General features: G+C 45.9%; 1 protein-coding gene across 1 annotated transcript; it reads left to right on the top strand.

The window, feature by feature from the left end:
- The first annotated feature begins 14,819 nt into the window (after positions 1 to 14,819).
- HOXA11 (homeobox A11) lies at positions 14,820 to 17,212 on the top strand. Its single transcript, XM_053950126.1, has 2 exons — positions 14,820 to 15,483; positions 16,980 to 17,212. Exons 1-2 carry the CDS (start codon positions 14,820 to 14,822, stop codon positions 17,210 to 17,212), a joined length of 897 nt encoding a protein of 298 aa, XP_053806101.1.
- Positions 17,213 to 19,543: the final 2,331 nt, after the last annotated feature.

Raw genomic sequence — 19,543 nt, 5'->3', positions numbered from 1 at the left:
TGGATTAAAAATGGAGAAGCAGCAATTCAAGAGTTTCAGAACTTTTTTTTGTGTGTGTGTTCAGATTAAAGTAATTATTAATAATAATTAAAAAGAGAAAAGACAATGAACCTCTTATTTCAGAACAAGAGATCTGTATCTTTGGAATTATAGCCTTTCTTTCTTTTTTTTCTTTTTTTTTTTTTTTTTAATATTGCTGTAGCAAAATGGTGAAAACTGACAGCTCTCCTGAAATCCCAAACAGCCAGCAAGTATCACTGACAGACTTTACAACCCACAAGGCCAGCTCCGAGCAATACACTTTCAATTAGACACGATTTTCTGAGAAACTTGTAAATACTTCTAAGACCCTACTATTTGAAAGAAGACCCTTCGTGGCCACGATGCGAGAGCTGGTTAACGTGAGGAGGTCGATGTGGACACATGATCTGGTTTTCTTCCATTGCAATCCAAACTGTATGTTGAATGACTGCTCAGGTAAACCATAGTGAAACAATTACAATTACTGTATGTTTTAAAGCAATGCATTTATTGTCAAAAAGTAATAATAAACCTCGAAGGTACTGAATAAGGATTTCAGAGACATCAGTAATGAAGGAAGTTCTGTGGAGGATCTATCTTGATAGTAAAGCTAAACATCGCAAATTAGTGAGGATAGAAAGGAAAATATTTGCTTGGAGATGTCTTTCGGTTTTATTCTTTATTTTCCACAGATGAATTCTTGTCATCTAAACTGGGAGTTTTTATTTGTTTGGGTTTTTTTTTTTTTTTTTTTCTCCTGCAGACTACACAATAGATACATCTTAAAGGACTCTGCCTATTTTAAACCTGAAATAATCTTCAAGAATTAATATTCTAAGTCCCCGGAAATTTTTAATATTTGAATATTGGCATTTCTTTACAGTAGAAAAAAAATGGCCTGGGAAAAAATACACAAGAACTTTGAACTGAAATACATTTTTTTTCCCAGAAGTATTTTGATTTATGTAATCTATATTTGATCTATAAGTAATTAGTCGTTTCTCCTTGTTTATTGTCGTTATGAGGCCGCAGTAGAATGTTTAGGGATTCTTTTTACAGCACCTTTTAATCCAATCAGTTATTTCAACCAGCACATTATTTTGTTTTTATTCACTATAAGAAGCTATCTTGTAAATAAAAAAATCAGCGCACTGTGAAAATGTACTTATGCACCCTTTTTTTTATATATTTCTACTGAAAAAATGAAAACCCATGACGTGTAGAAGTATAGTAGTAGTAATACTGTTAATAAAATAGTCACTGTAATAAAACCTGAAAGAAATGCTCTTTTTTTTTTTTTCCATTCCTTCACGCATTTAATAGCAAAATATAATGTATCCGTCTTATAATTGTAGTACTGTTGTCTTTCAGTATGTATCTTGTGTATATATGGTGGATTTTGTTTTATTTTTCTTGGCGGTGTTTATCTGCGGGCAGGCACGCCTGATAACCAGCGTTCCTAAACTATAAATGTTTCGGTAATGTTAAACAGTGGTTTTGCAGCCGCGCTGGGAGACCGGGGGTGGAAGACCGGGATGATACCAGCGCAACGCTGCGGCCCTCGCCGGGAAATGGAGGCCGGCGGCCGACCCCTGGGATGGGGGCGCGCTGCCCAGCCTACCGATGCCTCGACAGGGAGGTGGGGGGGCTGCGTGGCGATGACAGGACGGGGAAGGCCCGAAACCTTGACCTTGAGGGGAAAAAAGCCGATTTGTGACCTTGACTTTTGACAGCTCCTGGCGCCGGCAGCATCTGCGGGCCGACAGCGCCACCTCGTGGCCAGCGCAGGGTGGCGTCCGCACCTGGCCGCGCCCGCGCAGCATCCTGCCCACGGCCCGCGCCGGGACCGCCGCACTGCCCGGAACGCGCGCATTTGTATAAAACGCCTCTGGACGTGCAAGGCAGAGCGCGGAGCAGGTTGTACTTCGCGTGCTCTCTCTGTCTCTGGCGGTGACAGGGCAGCAGCGGCGGCGCTGAGCGGGGCTGACACGGCGCTCAGCCGGTGTCCGGCTGAGGGATGCCTGGTGCCGTGCGAGGAGCCGCAGCCCAGCCGGGATCGTGAGTGAAGGGCGACTTTGGTCGGGCACAAAGAGAAGTTGGCTTTAGCCGCCTGTCTCCTGCGGTGGTCTGTAGCTCTAATTAGAGCTATTGGGGAACCTTTACGGTACATTTAGAGGGTATCATATACCGCGCTCGCTGTCCGCTTCTAGCCTTACATTTCTGAAATTCAAAAGGACCTACCTCTGCAGGGATCAGCGCAGAGCGATTTCCGTCCCTCAGATCTGACTGTAACCTATTCGTGCAATAACTGACGTGAAAACAACCTGCAGGAGCGGGATTTATTTTCCAGGAGGCTTTCGTGTCGGGGGCTTTGCCCTACATTCGAGATTTTAGCCTTCCCGCCGTGTGCGGCCGCGCAGTGGCTGTGAACCGCTGCGGTTTCTTGGGCTGCGAAGCCCTGTGGTTTCTCAGGCCGCGGGAAACCCGCGGCCGCGGAGCGTGGGAATTTTGGATGCATCCCTTCTGAGGCCGGTCAGGGAATTTCTGAGTGAGAAATCCCATCCTGCTGCGAAAATAGCCTAGGAGTGTCACATTATTGGCAGGCGGTTCCCAGACCATGCAGTTCGGTTGTGCTTTGGGGTGACAGGGTGTCGGCCCCCTGTGACAAGCACCCGGCCTTCCAGTGGCCTGCGACACCGTGCGAGGGACCACGGGTAAAGATCCACGGGCGCAACCACACCCGTCCACGGCGGGCAGGGCCTTGGGCTGCCCACGGGCATGGGGAACCACTGGGGAGCCAGTAGTCTCCAGGACCTCCGCGGTAGTCCAACAGCCTGAGATTTTCAGCGGAGCTGGAGCAGGCAGAAAACTCCGCGCTGGAGCTGTTCTAGCTGCGGGAAGGCCTGTTACCCTGCTCGAAGGTCTGGGGCTGTGGACTGGCGCCGGGGACCTGTCTCCCACCGCCTGTACCTGCTGCCCACGGGCTGTGTGCCTCGGCTGCAGGCAGCGGACAGCCGCCTTTCCGCCGTCTACTTGCCGCATTTTCTGCTGAAGGAGAGAAATTGCCTGAAGAAGGCCACTAGTGAATTACACTTGTTCTTCCTCTGAATGAATAATTTTGTTTGTTTCGTTATATTTCCTAACCTGTGTCATTTCGCAGCCTGTGTAATTATTGCATGAGACGCCGCAAATAATATTTACTTCAGGTCAGAGCTGGGAGTGATACAGAGGATTGAATCCTGCTTACCTTAGTCAGAATCTTCTATGTTCAGACCTTGCCCCGGAGAGATACAATTCAGGGACGCCTTGAAAGAAGCCCACAATGAGAACATGGCCGACATAAGTATAATTGCAGTTTTTGGTTTTTTGTTTGTTTGTGGGGTTCTTAAAATTTTGTTTGGGGTTTTTTGTTTGTTTTGTTTTTTTTTTTTTAAGTAACTTTTAATTGGAGCTAGCGTTTGAAGATTATGTTTTCACACTGAACTACCTACCGTTCAAATTTGCTAAGCATTTCAAGACTGACTGTGGATTAGCGAATTTAAATTCCCACTACTGTTCAAATAGCTCAGCCGCGTATATATTTCACAGAGTAAAAAGGGGAGCGTTTGACTCGTGATCGCTGGCAGGAGTAAGGTAACATTTTGGATCCGACCCCTGTTACCATGTAAGTCAGCATCGAGGCTCGAGGCTCTCGTAGACTCTAGCAGGACGAGCAGGTCGTGTTTCCCGGGCCCGCAGTGCAGAGTCCCAGTCAGGGAAGCAGGACCCCAGACCAGCGACGGAGCCTCCCCAACCCCACTGGGGTGTCTCCCCCAAAGCCTGGGGCGTGCGGCGGCCGCGGCAGAGGCTTCGCGCCCGGTCCCGCGGGGAGGCCGCTTCGAGCCGAGCCGCTGCCTTTTCGTCGGGCCGGGCTCGAGGCGCCTCTGGAGAGATATCCCACGGTGCGAGTGGCTGGATCAGGTGAGCAAAGACAGAGAGCTCCGTGCCTTGCTCTCCAGGGCACCGAGAAGAGGGAACTGAGGGGAGCGGAGGTGGCCGGGGAGCACTCCGCGGCCGTGCGGCGACTCAGTCACCAAGCCGGTGATGTCTGCGGTTTTCCGAGTCACGAAAGATTCACTCTCCACGGGCCTTGCGTGAACTCCTGCCCCCGCTTCGGTCGTCCCCCGTGTCTGCCTACCCACTGCTGCACCCACGCAGCTCCCTGCGCCTCCATCCCTCCATCTCCCTCCGTCCCTTTGCCGGGTAGATGCGGCCTCGGAGCGTGGGTGGGAGCGGGCATGTAGGTGTGTGTGTGTTCATGTTATTTATTACCTTCATTTACCGTCCAAAAGCTGTTGGCACATACATTTTCAAGTACAAATTGCTGTTGTACTACATATTCCCCTCTCAGCAATCTGCCGCCAGAGTCCTAAAACACATCCCTAATACGTTTTACAAGTTAATATTATCACCAACGAAAATAATTAAGCAACATGATACATTAATTCACGACGTCCGTCCTTGCACACGATTCGAAGATGATTGTTATTTATATTCCCCGCGATACAGAGAATGTTTTAAAATGGTGGTAGGGAACTTACTGCGCCTGGATTGCTGTGTAGAGTTACGTGTGCAAGGAGTTTTATTTGCAAACGTTAAGAAAATATGCCGGAATAAGGATTTGGAAGGAAAAGAAACACAAAATTGAGAACCAAAACATACGTAAACGTAGTACAGTCTTTATTTTCTCAGCTTCCCTTGAATCAAGAATGTTAGGTAGAATATTTTAGCAGATGTGGAAAGAGATGCAAGGGACAGAGGGAGCGAGCTATTGCTATTACTGTATATTTAGTGTATTTGTTGGAGCACTGCTGTCAGAGAACCATTTCATTCCTAGCGCAAAGCGCACAATATAATTAAAGACAAAAAAAAAAGTTCAGTTTCACTTCAATCTCCACGTAGTTCACTTTCAGTCTTGGATTCAGAGACATTCATTTTAATTCCAGTGTCTGGAAATGTTAGTTTGTAATCGCCTGATTCTTGGCGTCGTGGGTCCCTCAGTTTTCCCATGGGCAGAAAATATCCTTATGTCTTTGACGCGGACAGACAGGTATAACAAATGCTACACTTTTTCCCACCCAGCGAATAATCTGGTATTTAATCTATCCCCGCCTAGAGCACTTGGCAGTAGCAAAGGTGGTTTGCTATGGGAAATAAACCTTGACAGGAGCATATTTCCGAAAAAGAATAACTCTAAATCTATTTTTTTTTTACTGCCTTTTGCTCAGAAGGATTCCCGTTTAAATACCCCGGAATGTTATCCTCAATATTGAAATGTTAGGAAAGTCGCCTGTTACTTCCAGAAAAACGAGGTTTTATATATATATATATAAATATATATAAGTCTGAGAGAACGAGTAAGAATCTCGGCCTCTAGCTTATACATTAAAAATATCTACAGCGTAAATAAAATCCCATTTCTGGTGCTTTTCAGCATTCTCCGTGGGCAGCATTAGCAATAAAATCAAGACAGCGTTTAATACAAAAAAAATATTGGCAGGCGCTAAAAGGCCGTTTGTCTCCATTCATAACATTTAGATGCGTTTCAATGCACTTTCATGAGGATTTGAAGAGATGTCCTTGCGCACTCTCGGCCCTTAAAGGAGTCCAAAAAGAATAGGAGGAGGGAACTAGGGGGTGGCTTTTCCACACGGGCCGGGGGGAATGTGGGGTGGTGGGCGCCGGGACGGGCCCGTGTGCCCCGGCCGCGTCTGTAGGGGTCCGGCCGCGGGGGTTCTGGCCACGCCGTGAGCCTTTCCCTGCCCCCTGGGCCCCCTCCCCCTTGAATGCAGTTGATTCATGAACTAGGGTACGAAATGCTAATGTTCATTAAGTCTATCCTCCTCCCTCCTCCCTTCGGCCTCCTTCCCGCCCCCGCACCCCCAAAAAGAATTTTTTTTTCCTCCAGTGAATAGCTTCAACATGGCGTACTGCAAGGCAGAAGCTTTGCCCGTTCCTAGATCTGAACTGTGATTAAACATCCCCAAAGAGAGCATCTCTCTTCCTCCCACCGCTTCCCCCTCCCTTCCCTCCCCTTAGCGTAAAGCGCCCTCTTCTACGTAGGAAAGGTCAAGTCCTACAACGCACAACCCACGGTCATTACTGTACTGTGACCCGGGGTGTACTGGGGAGGAACGGCCGGGTGTCTCGTGATCAAAAACACTGGGACTTTTTTTTTTTTTTTTTATTTCTCCTACTCTTGCGATGGGAATCCATGGAATTAGACAGCATTTTAGCCTCCTGCAACCACCTTGTGTGCAAATCGCCATCGGAAATCCTAAGGGACCAAGAGAGAAACAGAGAGAGAGGGGGAGAGAGAGGGGGCAGAGGGGAAGAGAGGGTGGGGGGGGAAATAGCTATAATAGTAGTAGTAATAATAATAGCAATAATCGTCATTAGACTGTGATATCTCTGCATTTTCCTGAAGCTGGCAGGAAGGACGATGTGCCCCCGTGGCTAGATTTCTCTCCATCTAAAGGCAAACCAACAACAACTAGAACAAAAAAAATATATATAAACCCCCACATCAACAGCAACCCAAGACATTGAAAAATCGAGAAGGAATGTTTGGTGGACCGTGTATATTTAATCTGTAAAAGAGGAATCCAAAAGATATACAATCCATCCTCACTGAACTGGAGATCTACAGCCCAGCGCGGGATCCTAACTGTCAGTCTCCGTGGGGATATATTTTTGCACAGGCGAGAGACTTCTGGATGCTGGGGTAAGATTTTCGTGCTCTTCCTGGAGGCGGCTCAATGTTTCTCCTCTCTCCCTGCTCGGTGGTGAACTAAGCAAACAAGCCAACAGCAAACACCCACCCGGTCCTCTCGCAAAAAGCCCCCTGCATGACTGGAGCAAAGTCATTCGGGAGGCCTTTGTGGAGAGTTTCCCAGGCCCCTGCTCTCCCCCCCAGCCCACCCACCCGCCCCACTCCGTTTCTCCCACGGTGTATGAGGCCGAAGTGCCGCTTCTCCTGCGGGGACCTGGGGGCAGGCGGCTGCCTGAGCTGATGCTAATAGAGCCGAAGAGCCAGTAGAGAAAAATAAGACTTTCTCCTAGCTTGGGTGCCGGCTCCACCTTCCCCAGGGATGCTGCTTTCCTCTCTAGCATAGGTGGGAAGCAAAGAGGTCTCTTGGCAGGAAAGTGCGCCAGGAGAGGCTGGGGTCAGAGCCCAGGACGAAAGCAGACTCGCAGATAGAGCTGCTGTTTGTTTGGCTTTGTGCAGTGCCGTGTTGTACTGCAGAGCTGGGTCAGACTGCATGGAAAAGCGTCTCCTGGTTTTTATCCCCGGTTGTTTTATTCCCGTGTACTTGCCTCTGAAATTATTTCAATCATTCAAGTGCCGGGGAGGAGGGTGGACGGCTGTGTGTGGAAGAAATATGGGGAAGGATGTTTAACCGGTCTGCTTTTCGCCATTGTTTGTGTGTATCTAGAGAGAAAAATGCCAGCCGGGCATTGTAACCTGTCAGTTTTAATTAATCTGAATTTCGTCGTAATCGCCTTGATTTGAACGCACTAAGCAAATTGCTTTCATTTATTCCTGATCGTATAAAACGACCTGTATGGTCGGCTTCGGTGAAGGGTAATGGAAAAGCGGTTTATTTCCATCCTGGCTTCGAAATGCCTTCGGGTAGGCAAAAAAAAAAAAAAAAAAAAAAAAAAAAAAAAAAAAAAAAAAAAAAAAAAGGAAAAATGTGGGTTTTGACACAAAGCAATCTCTTGCATGGACTTCGTCTCCAGATAGTGGCTGGTTTACATTTAAATATGTGAGGATTTCTAAATACTGTGCTGTATGAACACTTGATGGGAAAATAAAATCGAAAGAGAAAGAACAATTAACATTCACACTTCGCCTGGTCCAATTCTGGATGTTTTGCCCAAATTCACCCAGGCTCTGCAATGTGCATCTGTCATGCTTTGAGACCTGATTTCTGAAAGGACTGATATTAATATCATCATTTGTTGAAAAGTCGGGAAAGAGAAACAAACGGGACACTGAGCGGGCTTCCACCCGGGCATAGGCAAGAGCAGCCATATTAGGCTTAGGGGAAGAGCTGTTTTTATGGGTATCTTTGCTTTACATATGACAGAAGAGAAAAGAAACGATTCTTACGAGCTGGCTGAGTTGTACATGGGCATATGTTTGCATCCTAAATTGCAGCACGTACTTTAAGCTCGTGTTATACAAATAGCTTCCTAAAAATATACACAAGTACAGATACCTTAATTATAATACAATTCTGAGAGTCTATCAAAATATGAAGTTGGAGCTTTGAAGTCGTTGATCTGATAGTCCTGGTATAGCAATACTTCCTGTACCCGCCCCCTAAAGCAAGCATTGATGAAGAAATGTCTTTAGTTCGGTGGGTTTCATGATATGTGAATAAGGCTCTCCTATAAAGTTAGCAGTGGTACAGTAAAATCTGATGTGTTTCTTGGCGAGTTGGGCAAAATAATTAAATAAAAAATTGAAATACCTTTATAAATCATTGTTAAAATTTAATGTGCATTAGAGAGAACCTTATATCCTATAAAATTCAATTTAGGTTAGAATTCCAGTCAATTACCTTGACGTGAATTTCTGTAGCATAGTGTGGATCTCGGCATCTCAGAAACAGTCTAGCTACGACAGGCTGGTCTCGGCGTTGAGGCATTTCATTTTCTGTAGCTTTCTCAATTTAATCTAGAGGACACATTATACATCCCATAACTCTTGTGCGTTGTTTATATCCTGAATTGGTAGGCAGAAAATGCTCTTTTGCCAGAGGCAACGCGATGGCATTATTTTTTCCTCTCAATGAATATATTTCCTGGATTAACAAATCTAAGGTCAAGTTCAAGGCATCGATTCTAGCAATACTTTTAAATGTAAGTCGACACGGGAATGTTTTGGCGGACTTTTTTTTTTCCTTTATTTTTTTCTTTCTTTTTTTTTTTTTTTTTTTTTTTTATTTTTTATTTTTTTTTTCTTTTTAATGCGTAGAGTAAAGCGGCACTTTCGGTTGCGGGTTAATTTTGCATGGGAACATCGCCTGGGATATGGCCGTCCGCAGGGATAACTGTCGATTACTAGCACCTCACTTTCAAGGGATCACTGGGAATGTTTCCCTAAACCGCTCTGCTTAATTCTTCATAAAATGCATTGACACGAAAGGGAACTGGTACCTGCTTACTACAAACGGTGCTAAGGACACGGCGCTTTGTGGGTCTGGGTGGGAGTGGGTGGAAAGTGCCTGCTCTTCTGTACCGGCTCATTATAACCAAGGAAATTTGCTTTCGCACCAGTTTAGATCCCGCCGCTGGCTCTAGACACCTCTCTCCCGCCGACTAAGTTTGCTGGAAGTCTCTTGCACCTGTATCTGGATAGACGGAGGGGAAAATAAGTGACTGCATGTATGTTTTCTTGTGCTGGGAAAGCCTCCGAGAGTGTTCAAGGGGAGAAAAAGATATTTATAGAATCATCGTCAGTCAATCAATTTCTGACATACTAGCTGGTCTGAGAAAACCCCTTCTTGTGTCCGTCTTACTGCCAAACCCGACAGCATTGTCTTTCAAGACTAGGCTCCGAGCAGTAAATGTAGACATTTTAGAGGTGTTCAGAGCCCCGGGACCCTGGAGCTCTGGGCTGGGCAACCGGGGGGTGAGGAGACACGACATTGTGAGAGACTCCCCGCGCGTTGGGAAGGCGCCCGGAGACTGTCAGAACAGCAAATCGTTTGTCTGCTGGTAAGCAAGATAATAGCTGCCGAAACATGAAGTTTTCTATCTAGAAGTAGCTTCCTCTCCTGAAAAAAAAAAAAAAAAAGCCCGCAATATTTCAGCTACTTGCAGTTATCAGAGTCAGAGAGACTTCAGATGTTCATCAGATCGAAGGGATGCAAAATATCATGATAGGTCGCCAACAAAGAGTGTAGGTCCGTAGTCGTTTAATCCTGAAATTAAAACTAGACGGGACGCTTGCTTGGGAAAAAAAAAAATCGCCCTCTTCGTTTCAGCAACTTAAAAAGATACAGGGGGTGACAGAGGAAAGGAAAGGATTTTGCTAATTTATATTAAAAATTAATCTGAAATATTCTAATCCAGATGAGTACAGCCTTTTGGGGGGTTCAAGCGTCTGAAACAATGTAATGTGGTAAAAAAAAAAAAAAAAAAAAAAAAAAAAAAGTCGTCAAAATTACATTGAATCCTGTTTACATCTGCTTGTTCTCTTTACACGTATTCTGCAGTTTCCTAGCAAAATCACAATCACGCCGCCTCACGTTTTGGAAAATAAATAGCCATGTCACAGTACGGGGCTTCCATCTCATCAATATATACACATATACAAATACATACAAGAATTCACCTATCATTTAAATTATTTAGCTGGCTATTGAAGCACTTCATTCTATTGCAATCTTACGCAGACATATTTAGTTGGAGGGGGGGAAGTATACGTATAACTTCTTTCCATAACAGACAAAACGGCAAACAGAAAATAAACGCCTTTTAAGAACTTCTAAGCCCGAGATATTTAAAATACAAATAATCAGCAGGTTTTTCTGAAGCTGCATTCCTGGCAAATTTTGCGACGAATTATCGCCTTGTGCCCCTGTTTGCATTGGTAAAGGTGGAAAGACGGTGAGCTTTTTTTGTTGGCAGCAACATTTCAAATTCCCTAATGCTACGCTTTTCTAATAAGCCTTTGTAGACTGTAATCAACCCTCAGTTTTACAAAACACTGTCCTAACTCCTTAGATATTTTCTCCTGCTCGAGTCATAATACCCCTCACCCTCCCTGTACGAGAGAACAGCAGAGATTGAAGCCAGCGATCCTGTAATATTTTAATTAGCTCCTCTTGGCGCAAATTCCTTCTAGCACACGTTCCTCCTCTTAATTAGAGGCACCCACCCTTCTGGCAAGGTAAATGGTCGGCTTCAAATATTTTCCAAGCAAAGCCCGGTACAAAATTACAACAATTTAGATACAATAGAACTTGACCTTTTGGAGAAGCAGTAGTGAGTTAAACAGTTCCCTTTGCACACCATCTGTATATGTAAAAGCTAGACTATCGAGGCGACCTAGTTCTGTTTATATTCCTCCAAAGAAGAGATGTAGCTTTTTTCTCCTCCCTTTGTTTAGCTTAGCTATGGGTAACAGTCTCCCCACCTCTCGGCCACGCTTCTCCTTTGCAGAACCGTCCTGCAGCAGAGGTTCCAAATTCAGAGCGGTTTTACCCTCTCTAATCCAGTCGAAATACATGGGAAGGCGTAACGAATGCATTTTGCTTCTCCAAACGAAATGCCTGCCTTTGTTTATGTTGTTCTCAGTGAGGTTAGCGAGGGGAAGGCTCGGTTTTCCCCCTTCCTCAACGCGGAAGTCCCAATTACTGTATTAAAAGAGCAATTCAACATTAGACCAAATAATCAACATTGATAATTGTGCTGAACACAGCAACTTAACAGCAGGCTCCCTGCAATTACCCACACATTCCGGGACTTTAAGCGTACATTATCTCTTGTTTCACTTAACAGCAAATAAAGCAGAGACCAGCCTGTGCCTTGGGTGTCTACTCGCTCCCAGACGAGCTGTGCCCCCCTCGGTTTTCCCCATCACCCTTCCCGCTTGTTGTGCAGGCGGCACCCAGAGGCATTTTGGGTTCCCCCTGCGTTACAAACCCGCTTGAAGAGAAATAGGCTGTTTGGTTTGGAGAGGTGGGGGAGAGAGCTCGAGCGATTCAAAAGCAGGCATCGGGGCTGCACGTGTGCATGCTGTGCAAGCACATATATGCCCAGACACACGCACACCCACGCACACACACTCCTATTTCCAGTTGCCTTCTCGCCCTTCTTGCCTTAATTTCCCTTTGTTTCCCAGAGGCAGCCCCGACCTCTGGCACGGCGAAGCCTCGCACGGCGCCGCAGCCCCCGCTGTAGAGAGGAGCGGCAAAGAGCCCCATACAAACCTGTGCCAGCTCTGCTCCCCATTTCTAGCCCCAAGGTTTGAAATTTATTGAAATGCAAGAGGGCAGCTGCAGTGAGTCCGAGGAGGTGGCGTCCCGCGATTAAGTGTTGGGCAGTTCTGTCATGTCTGCTCTGACACAAGCTGAAGTTGACTGCCAAAGTGCTATAAAACCACAGGTCAGTCTAGAACTGTTTTCGGTTCCCCTAGACGCGCCGTGTTCAATTATAGCCTTAAAAGCCCTAATACAAGTGCAAGAATTTGTTTGCCATCACACAGAGGCGGGGCGAGGCTCGGCAATGGTGGCGCCTTTGTTATCTCAAAGTCACTGAAATCCTTATACATTCCTTTTTGTTCGAAGGGAGGAGTGTCTGCGAGTATGCAGGGTGTGGGGAGAGGTTTTCATCGACGGAATTGAACGGTGCGGGTATACAGGGAAAATAACCAATGTTCGGACACCAGAAGAGGGCTTCCGACCCCCCAGTCCACTCCACCCACCACCCCATCACGACCACTCCCCGCAAAAAACTAGGAGGAAAGTAAATGCGAGCAAAATTACAGCGTTAAGGGAAAAGCCAACCACAGCTCTGGCACACCCCTCCCCACCTCAAGTTAAAAAAAAAAAAAAATTAAGAGGGAGAGAGAGGGAAAGCCCTCAAACCTTTTTACAATCCCTAAACGACGTTGCAGTCTCCTGCTAGCGGTTTTGACGACATGCAATCTCTTTCCATCCACTTTCTAGCAAATATGTCAAGCTGGAAGATTAATTCATTAATTTCAAGTTCAGCTCACAGACGTGCAGTAAGCATAAGAAGTTCTTGCAGCAAACCAAAATAAAGAGTTCATTACAGGGATACGTCCAGAGCATTTGATTTGTGAACGGTAACCCTTGTAAAATAAGAAAAAGGCATATAAACATTAATGCTAATAAATTAGTTTACTCCACTACAAAGTAATTACTTGATAATCTTGAATTTACAGCTTGAATTCAAACGCAATAGTTAGCTATAATGTAGGGGAAATACATAATGAGAATATTTTCTCTCTGCATAACATGATTAGATTTGTTATTGAGTCTGTTACGATAAGCTAAGCAATAAATAAACAAATCGATGTTGACATTTAAATACCGAGGATCTCCAGAATTTACTAGAGAACTTTCTCCGGATATATAAATACTTCCACAGCACTGCAGAGGAAGGGGGGGGGAATCCAAATATTATTTCCCTAACATTTTCGTTCCCCTTCCACTAGCTTCCCAAGTCCACGGGAGCATGGATCTTGAACTACGTCTGATTTCCTAAGAGTACCGACTTCACAATAGCCTTTTGCCACCCTGTTTTTCTATTTTGATAAAATCCAGCCGGAACTCAAATATTTCTTTTCTGAAATCGAGCATCAAAAGAGCAAAAAAATACTTTTTCCGAGAGCTGAGGGATGTCCGTGCCTCAAAAGGTGCTGTATTCTTTGGCGTATTTCTGTGTTTTCTTTGGCTCTGCTCATTCGGAGGGGTGTGCATTTTTATTGGCAGAAAAGTACTTTTTAGTCTCTGCCCTGTACAATCCGCTTTCTATATCATCCCTTTCATGCAACAATAGTAAAAGTTTAACCAGGTTTTTAAAATAGGTCTCCCTGGGTGTCAGCCTTCAGCGACGACACAAAGCTGAAAGGAAAGTATCTCGGTACGGCGAGTTTGCTCCTACGGGTTAACAGTATGTCAAATAATTTTAACTAGGCTTCTGGCAATTAAACTCGGAATATTTGTCAAGTTGGGGTAGCCCAATATCCACTGGTTTTCCAAGCATTTAGTTGCAGAGTTGAGGTAGAGAGATCAGCAAACAGTCTTTAGCTCCGTGGTCTGCAATTTCAAGGGCTTGCTGGCTTGCTGGCGTTGCGACTGAGGCAAGGGATGATTTGGAGGGGGTGAAGAGGGGAAACCCGCGTCCTGGGGACCCGACATTGTTAACTGCCTCCAGTAAAGCTTTGCTGAAGCCGCGCGGGGTATTTGAGGTTAATATGTAAGTAAGGGAAGGAAGACACTATGCGCTTCGGAAGTGAACATGAATGCAAGCATGTAATCTATTCACCATGAAAATCAGTAAAGACTTGACCCTGGCACATTCTTCCTAGTAAGGTTTCCAGAAAAACTCTGAGGAGTGAGGGCTTTTTTCTTTTTTTAGGCGGGGGGGGAGGGAAAGCTCAAACTGATCCCCCCACAAAAAAAAAAAAAAAAAAAAAAAAAAAAAAAAAAAAAAAAAGAGAGAGAGAGGGGGAAAAAAAACCGTTTTCTTCAGGAGCGTTTTCCTCCTCCTCAGAAGCAGCTTTCCACAAGAAAGCGTGCGTGCATCTCCACGGTGCCCTCCTTCTCGGAGCCTGCCAGCGAGCCGCCGAACGCCCCAGCAAGCCCACAAACAAACAGAAAGGTCTCACCTAACCCAGGGGGGAATTGATAAGCCTCTCTGCTCCAGAGCCAGAGGGTGCCAGGGACCGGGCGGCTAAGTCTGGGGCAGTGGCAGGGCGGCTGTGTGTCCCCCTGGGCTCCCCCCCGGCCAACCTGCGCTCGGCTCGCCCCTGGGCGCTGGCGACGAGCTGTTGCTTTCCCCCGCGACGGCCACAAAGGGAGCGGGGCCCGGGCCCGCCGCTCGTCAATGTCAACGTCGGGCCACGTGACCGCACCTCCCTGCCGCCGCCGGGAGAGCTCTCCACGTCAGCCTACGTCTCCCCATCTCTTACTTCACGGATCCGCTTCAAAGGGGCAGCTGCGTTAGAGAATCATGTTAAGCTCAGCTAATGCGGAGAAGCCGAGGTAGCCCTAATGATGGATTTTGATGAGCGTGTTCCTTGTTCCTCTAACATGTATTTGCCAAGTTGTACTTACTACGTCTCGGGTCCTGATTTTTCCAGCCTCCCTTCTTTTTTGCCCCAAACCCCGTCTTCTCGCCCTATGACATACTCCTACTCCTCCAACCTACCCCAGGTCCAACCTGTGAGAGAAGTTACCTTCAGGGAATATGCCATTGATCCCTCCAGTAAATGGCACCCCAGGAACAATCTGCCCCACTGCTACTCCGCAGAGGAGATCATGCACAGAGACTGCCTGCCTGCCACCAACACTGCTAGCATGGGCGAGATGTTCGGCAAAAACACAGCTAACGTCTACCACCCCAGCACCAACGTCTCCTCCAATTTCTATAGCACGGTGGGCAGGAACGGGGTCCTGCCCCAGGCTTTTGACCAATTTTTCGAGACGGCTTATGGCACGGCGGAAAACCTGGCATCGGCGGACTACCCGGTAGACAAGAGTGGCGAGAAGGCGCCCGCGGCCGCCGGGGCGGCGGCGGCGGCAACTTCAAGTTCGGAGGGCGGCTGCGGCAGGGCGGCGGCGACGGCGGCGGAGAAGGAGAGGAGGAGGCGGCCGGAGAGCAGCAGCAGCCCCGAGTCGTCTTCCGGCAACAATGAGGAGAAATCCGGCAGTTCCAGTACGTATAAAGGCAGCGCCGGAGCGCTTTTAGGAAAGGCAGCTTGAAATCTAGCGCACCGCCGCTGTTAAATTTTTATATGCTGTTTTATAAGCATATAAGGTTTATGAAGGGCCTTTAGATTTCCCCCAACAAAACTTTGTTATAAAAGGCGAGATCACGTGTTTAGTGCTGAAATTGGCCGTGAAATACCCACCGGGCAATGGATGCCTAGATTTTTTTTTTCATTTTTCTTCTCCTTTTTAAAATTTTTTTCTGCTTTTTAAAAATAATAATAATAAAAAAGCAGTTCCGTGGTCAGCTCTTGAAAATATAATAACGTTAGTTCTGTGCCCGTAAATTCGGCAAAAAAAGGAGATCCTGACTCCTTTGATATCAGTGTAATCCAGTGATTTTATAAAAGCCATGTGTTGCACCAGAAGTCTAGTTAGGAGCTGAATTCAAAGCCTTCGCCGTTTTAACGATTGCGCTAGAATAGCGTTTAACAGATAAAGTAGCCGCCTGAACTGTAGCAATATATTAAAAGAAGCAAATTAACCTAAAGCTGGCCTTTTTGTCTAAAGGAAGCCATTTTACTAAGGCACTGTGGCAATTACGTGTTGCCTTCTGTCCAACAGTTTGTTACTTACAATTGTTATTCAATCTGTCAAAGTCTGATTTTTTTATGTGGGCTTTTTAAAAGGCAAAGCTAGTATACGGCCGGAGGAAAAAATACCTCGACAATGAACTGTACCAGAAAAGGAAGTTTTTAAAGGGATAGCAGCTACGTTTAATGTAAAGAGCTCCTGAACCTTGAAACCTTTTATATTCTGCTTAATGAACTTTAAAACCGTAATGGCTAATCGAGAGGAGAATACCTCGATCCGGTGGAGAAAGTGTTTGAAAATAGCCGGCTAGGGAGAGAAGGAGACGCCTCAGCCTTGGGCTCAGGGGTTTTTCCTCTGCTCGGGACGTAAAGACGGGATTAGGCCAGGGAACGAGGGCGAGATGCAAGCGGGTACGGGCTCGGGGAGGGTTGGGCGCGGGCCCCCCCGCCCGCTGCAGCGCTGCCCGCTGCAGGCAGCCAGGTGATGGCTACTCCCTGGGCAGCTCCGCGTGCGTGGTGGCGCCCGGCGGAGCAGCCTACAAAGGCTTTCCTCCGGCTCGTGAAATCCGCAAGAACCCCCCGCCACCACTCTTTCCTCCAGCTGCCCTCCCCGCGGAGGAAGCGAGGCCAGATCCCCGCGGCTCGGCGGGGGTTTCGCCCTACACGCTGCCCGGGGCCGCGGCGCTGCGGGAGCCGGGGTGTGCCGGCGGGTCCCGGGCCCGGCTGCACGCACCCGCCAAAGCGGAGGGCTGGCGCCAAGCCCCGGACCCACCAACTCCTACCGCGGAGCGGGCAAAAAGCGTATTTTCCACGTTAACGTGCTTTCCCTGAGAGTACCCCCGTCCCCTCTCAGCCCCCGCCGCCGGCAACCGCCGGGTCTCAAATGTTTCTGCCTTTTTTCGCTCCACAGGTGGACAACGTACGCGTAAAAAGAGATGCCCATACACCAAATACCAGATTAGAGAGTTAGAAAGGGAATTCTTCTTCAGTGTCTACATAAACAAAGAGAAACGCCTCCAGCTCTCCCGAATGCTCAATCTGACCGATCGTCAAGTCAAAATATGGTTTCAGAACAGAAGAATGAAAGAAAAAAAAATTAACAGAGACCGATTACAATATTACTCAGCTAATCCACTACTTTAAAACTCATAGCGTTTTTCAGGACGAGATTAAATTCAGATTTCGCCCTTGACAAGGTCAAGCCACGGGGTTACGTGGAGGAAGGAGGTGTGTATCTGACGCGACTAGAAGAATCTAAGGTTTTACACACATGTAAACCTACTCTGGAACTGCGATGATGATTTTTTTATATATATATTTACATATCAACTGGAATCGATTTGGTTTTGACACACATGGGATCCATTTCTAAACGTGCACGTCACCTCTGAGTGCAAATTCCATACCTCTTACCTTTCCAGGCACTGCGGCTCACCCTGCCACCGCTTTCGGCAGGCACGGGTGGGGACGGTCCTTCTCCATCCCCGGACTCGCCCATCCTCGGCCCTTTCTTGCCCCTGTGCTGCTGCGGAACAGCTGTCGGGAGATTGCCAGGTCGGGCTCACCCAAGCAGGACCACTGCAGAATATAAACTCTGAGAAACAATCTTTTGTTCTTCCTTAGGAAAATATCTGGGTTAGAGGCAGTGTTCCATTGCTCATGGGTTTGAAATAAGAATTGAAGGACGGACGGACACACACAAACACACACACACACACACACACACACACACACACACACAGAAGTAAAGAAAGGGGGGGATGTCATGTCCACACCTTCCTGGGGCCAACCGCGAGTAGTTGTAATATGGATGTAGTGATGGTTATAGTAATGTTTCCTTTGGGGGTGTGGGGAGGGATGGGGGCGAGGGAAAAAAGACCAAAATGAAAAAATTAATTATTTACTTTTAAAAATCAGGTATAAATTCGCCATATGTCGTAAAGAAACAATCACTAAAAATAAAATTAGAAAAATTTAATTAGCTCTTGTTTTATTTATGACAACAGACTATGCGTTGCCATCTTTTTGGAGACAAATCATATACAAATACTAAAAAGAAATCGGCAAAAAAGTGTCAATTTCAGCATTTTAAAAGAAACAACTCCTTAAAGGAAACTAACCTTCTGGCTTCTGGCTCACAAATTTTGTTCAGGAAATACCTGTGGAGAACGACAGTTTAGCAAATACCACACAACACTTAATTGAAACTTGGAGTTGTGCAATGCACTAACATTGGATGATTAAAATAAGTCTATTGCATGTTCGTTTAAAGGTGACTAGTGAGGAGTTTAAACAGAAGCCAAACAATGTAAATATGGTCATTTTGTTGTTGTCTACTTTAAATGTCATGAGCTCTACTTTGTCGCCCAGTCGACGTATGCAAAGAATGGAGAGTTGTTTGAACTTATTTTAAATATCTATAAATATATATATTTCCCTGCAGGAACCAAAGCGTGGAAAATTGCATTTTAAAAAGGAAAAAAAAAAAAAAAAAAAAAAAAAAGAGAAAAAAAGGAAAATATTTAAAATTCTATATCAGTTTACAAATGATACCATGCTCTATCGTTGAGGTAATTTGCTGTCGAGAATATCTGAATGTATATTTCATACAGGAACGGTGTTTTACAAGACTTGTAAATAATAAAAAAAAAGAACCCATAACCTATTTTGTTCAAATGCCCTTTTTTTTCCCCCGGTTGTTTTTTGGTTGGTGTTTTTTTGGGTTTTTTTTTTATTGTTCCTTTGGGGCTAAAGGGTGTGGGATTTCTTTACATGTGCAACAAAGTGGTGATAAGAATGTTTTTGATCAATAAATTTTACCAAATGGATGTAATTTCTTTGTCACAATTCACAACATGCAATATCTTTATATGACGTCACTGTTTTCAATATGTATCATCTATATGTATATACAGTTTTCTTTTAATATGCGCAAGTATTTGGTTGCATGTATACAGTGGAACAGCGCACAAGGAAAATAAAAAAAATGGAAACTTTATATTTTTACTCTGGTGTTATGTTACTGCATGTTCTTTTATCTGATGTAACTCTGGGACCCGAAATTCCTCATGACCTTCTTCGGTCATTTGGGGCGAATTACTCTTCTTTTGTGAACTTCATCGTTAAATCTTCTACTCTGGAGTTAACAAGTGAACCTAGGCTTGTTTGAGCATACTTTCAGCGGGTCACAGGAAAAGGAAAATTAAGTGTGTTCATAGCTCGATACATGTTAGGCCTTCTCCTTCTCCTGCCAGCACCGGCGGGGCAAGGTCCTATGCTCGAGGGTTGGATGCGCCATTGGTGTTTGCTTGCCGCCACATGTGTCCAGGAGAAATGTTCGTCAGTAGCATTTGGGACACATTTTATAAGCTGGCACCAAAGGGAAGTTTCAAGCCAGCTGATGGATGTGGTCAGAATTTGAGAGCCCTAAGAAAATTGTTGTCTTTGGGGAAAAGAATCCGCATAGCAGTGTAG

This window comes from Vidua chalybeata, chromosome 1 (assembly GCF_026979565.1).
Source record: "Vidua chalybeata isolate OUT-0048 chromosome 1, bVidCha1 merged haplotype, whole genome shotgun sequence".
Lineage (NCBI taxonomy): Eukaryota > Metazoa > Chordata > Aves > Passeriformes > Viduidae > Vidua > Vidua chalybeata.
Note: the sequence above shows the minus strand (reverse complement) of the source record. Positions and strands in the feature narration are given on the sequence as shown.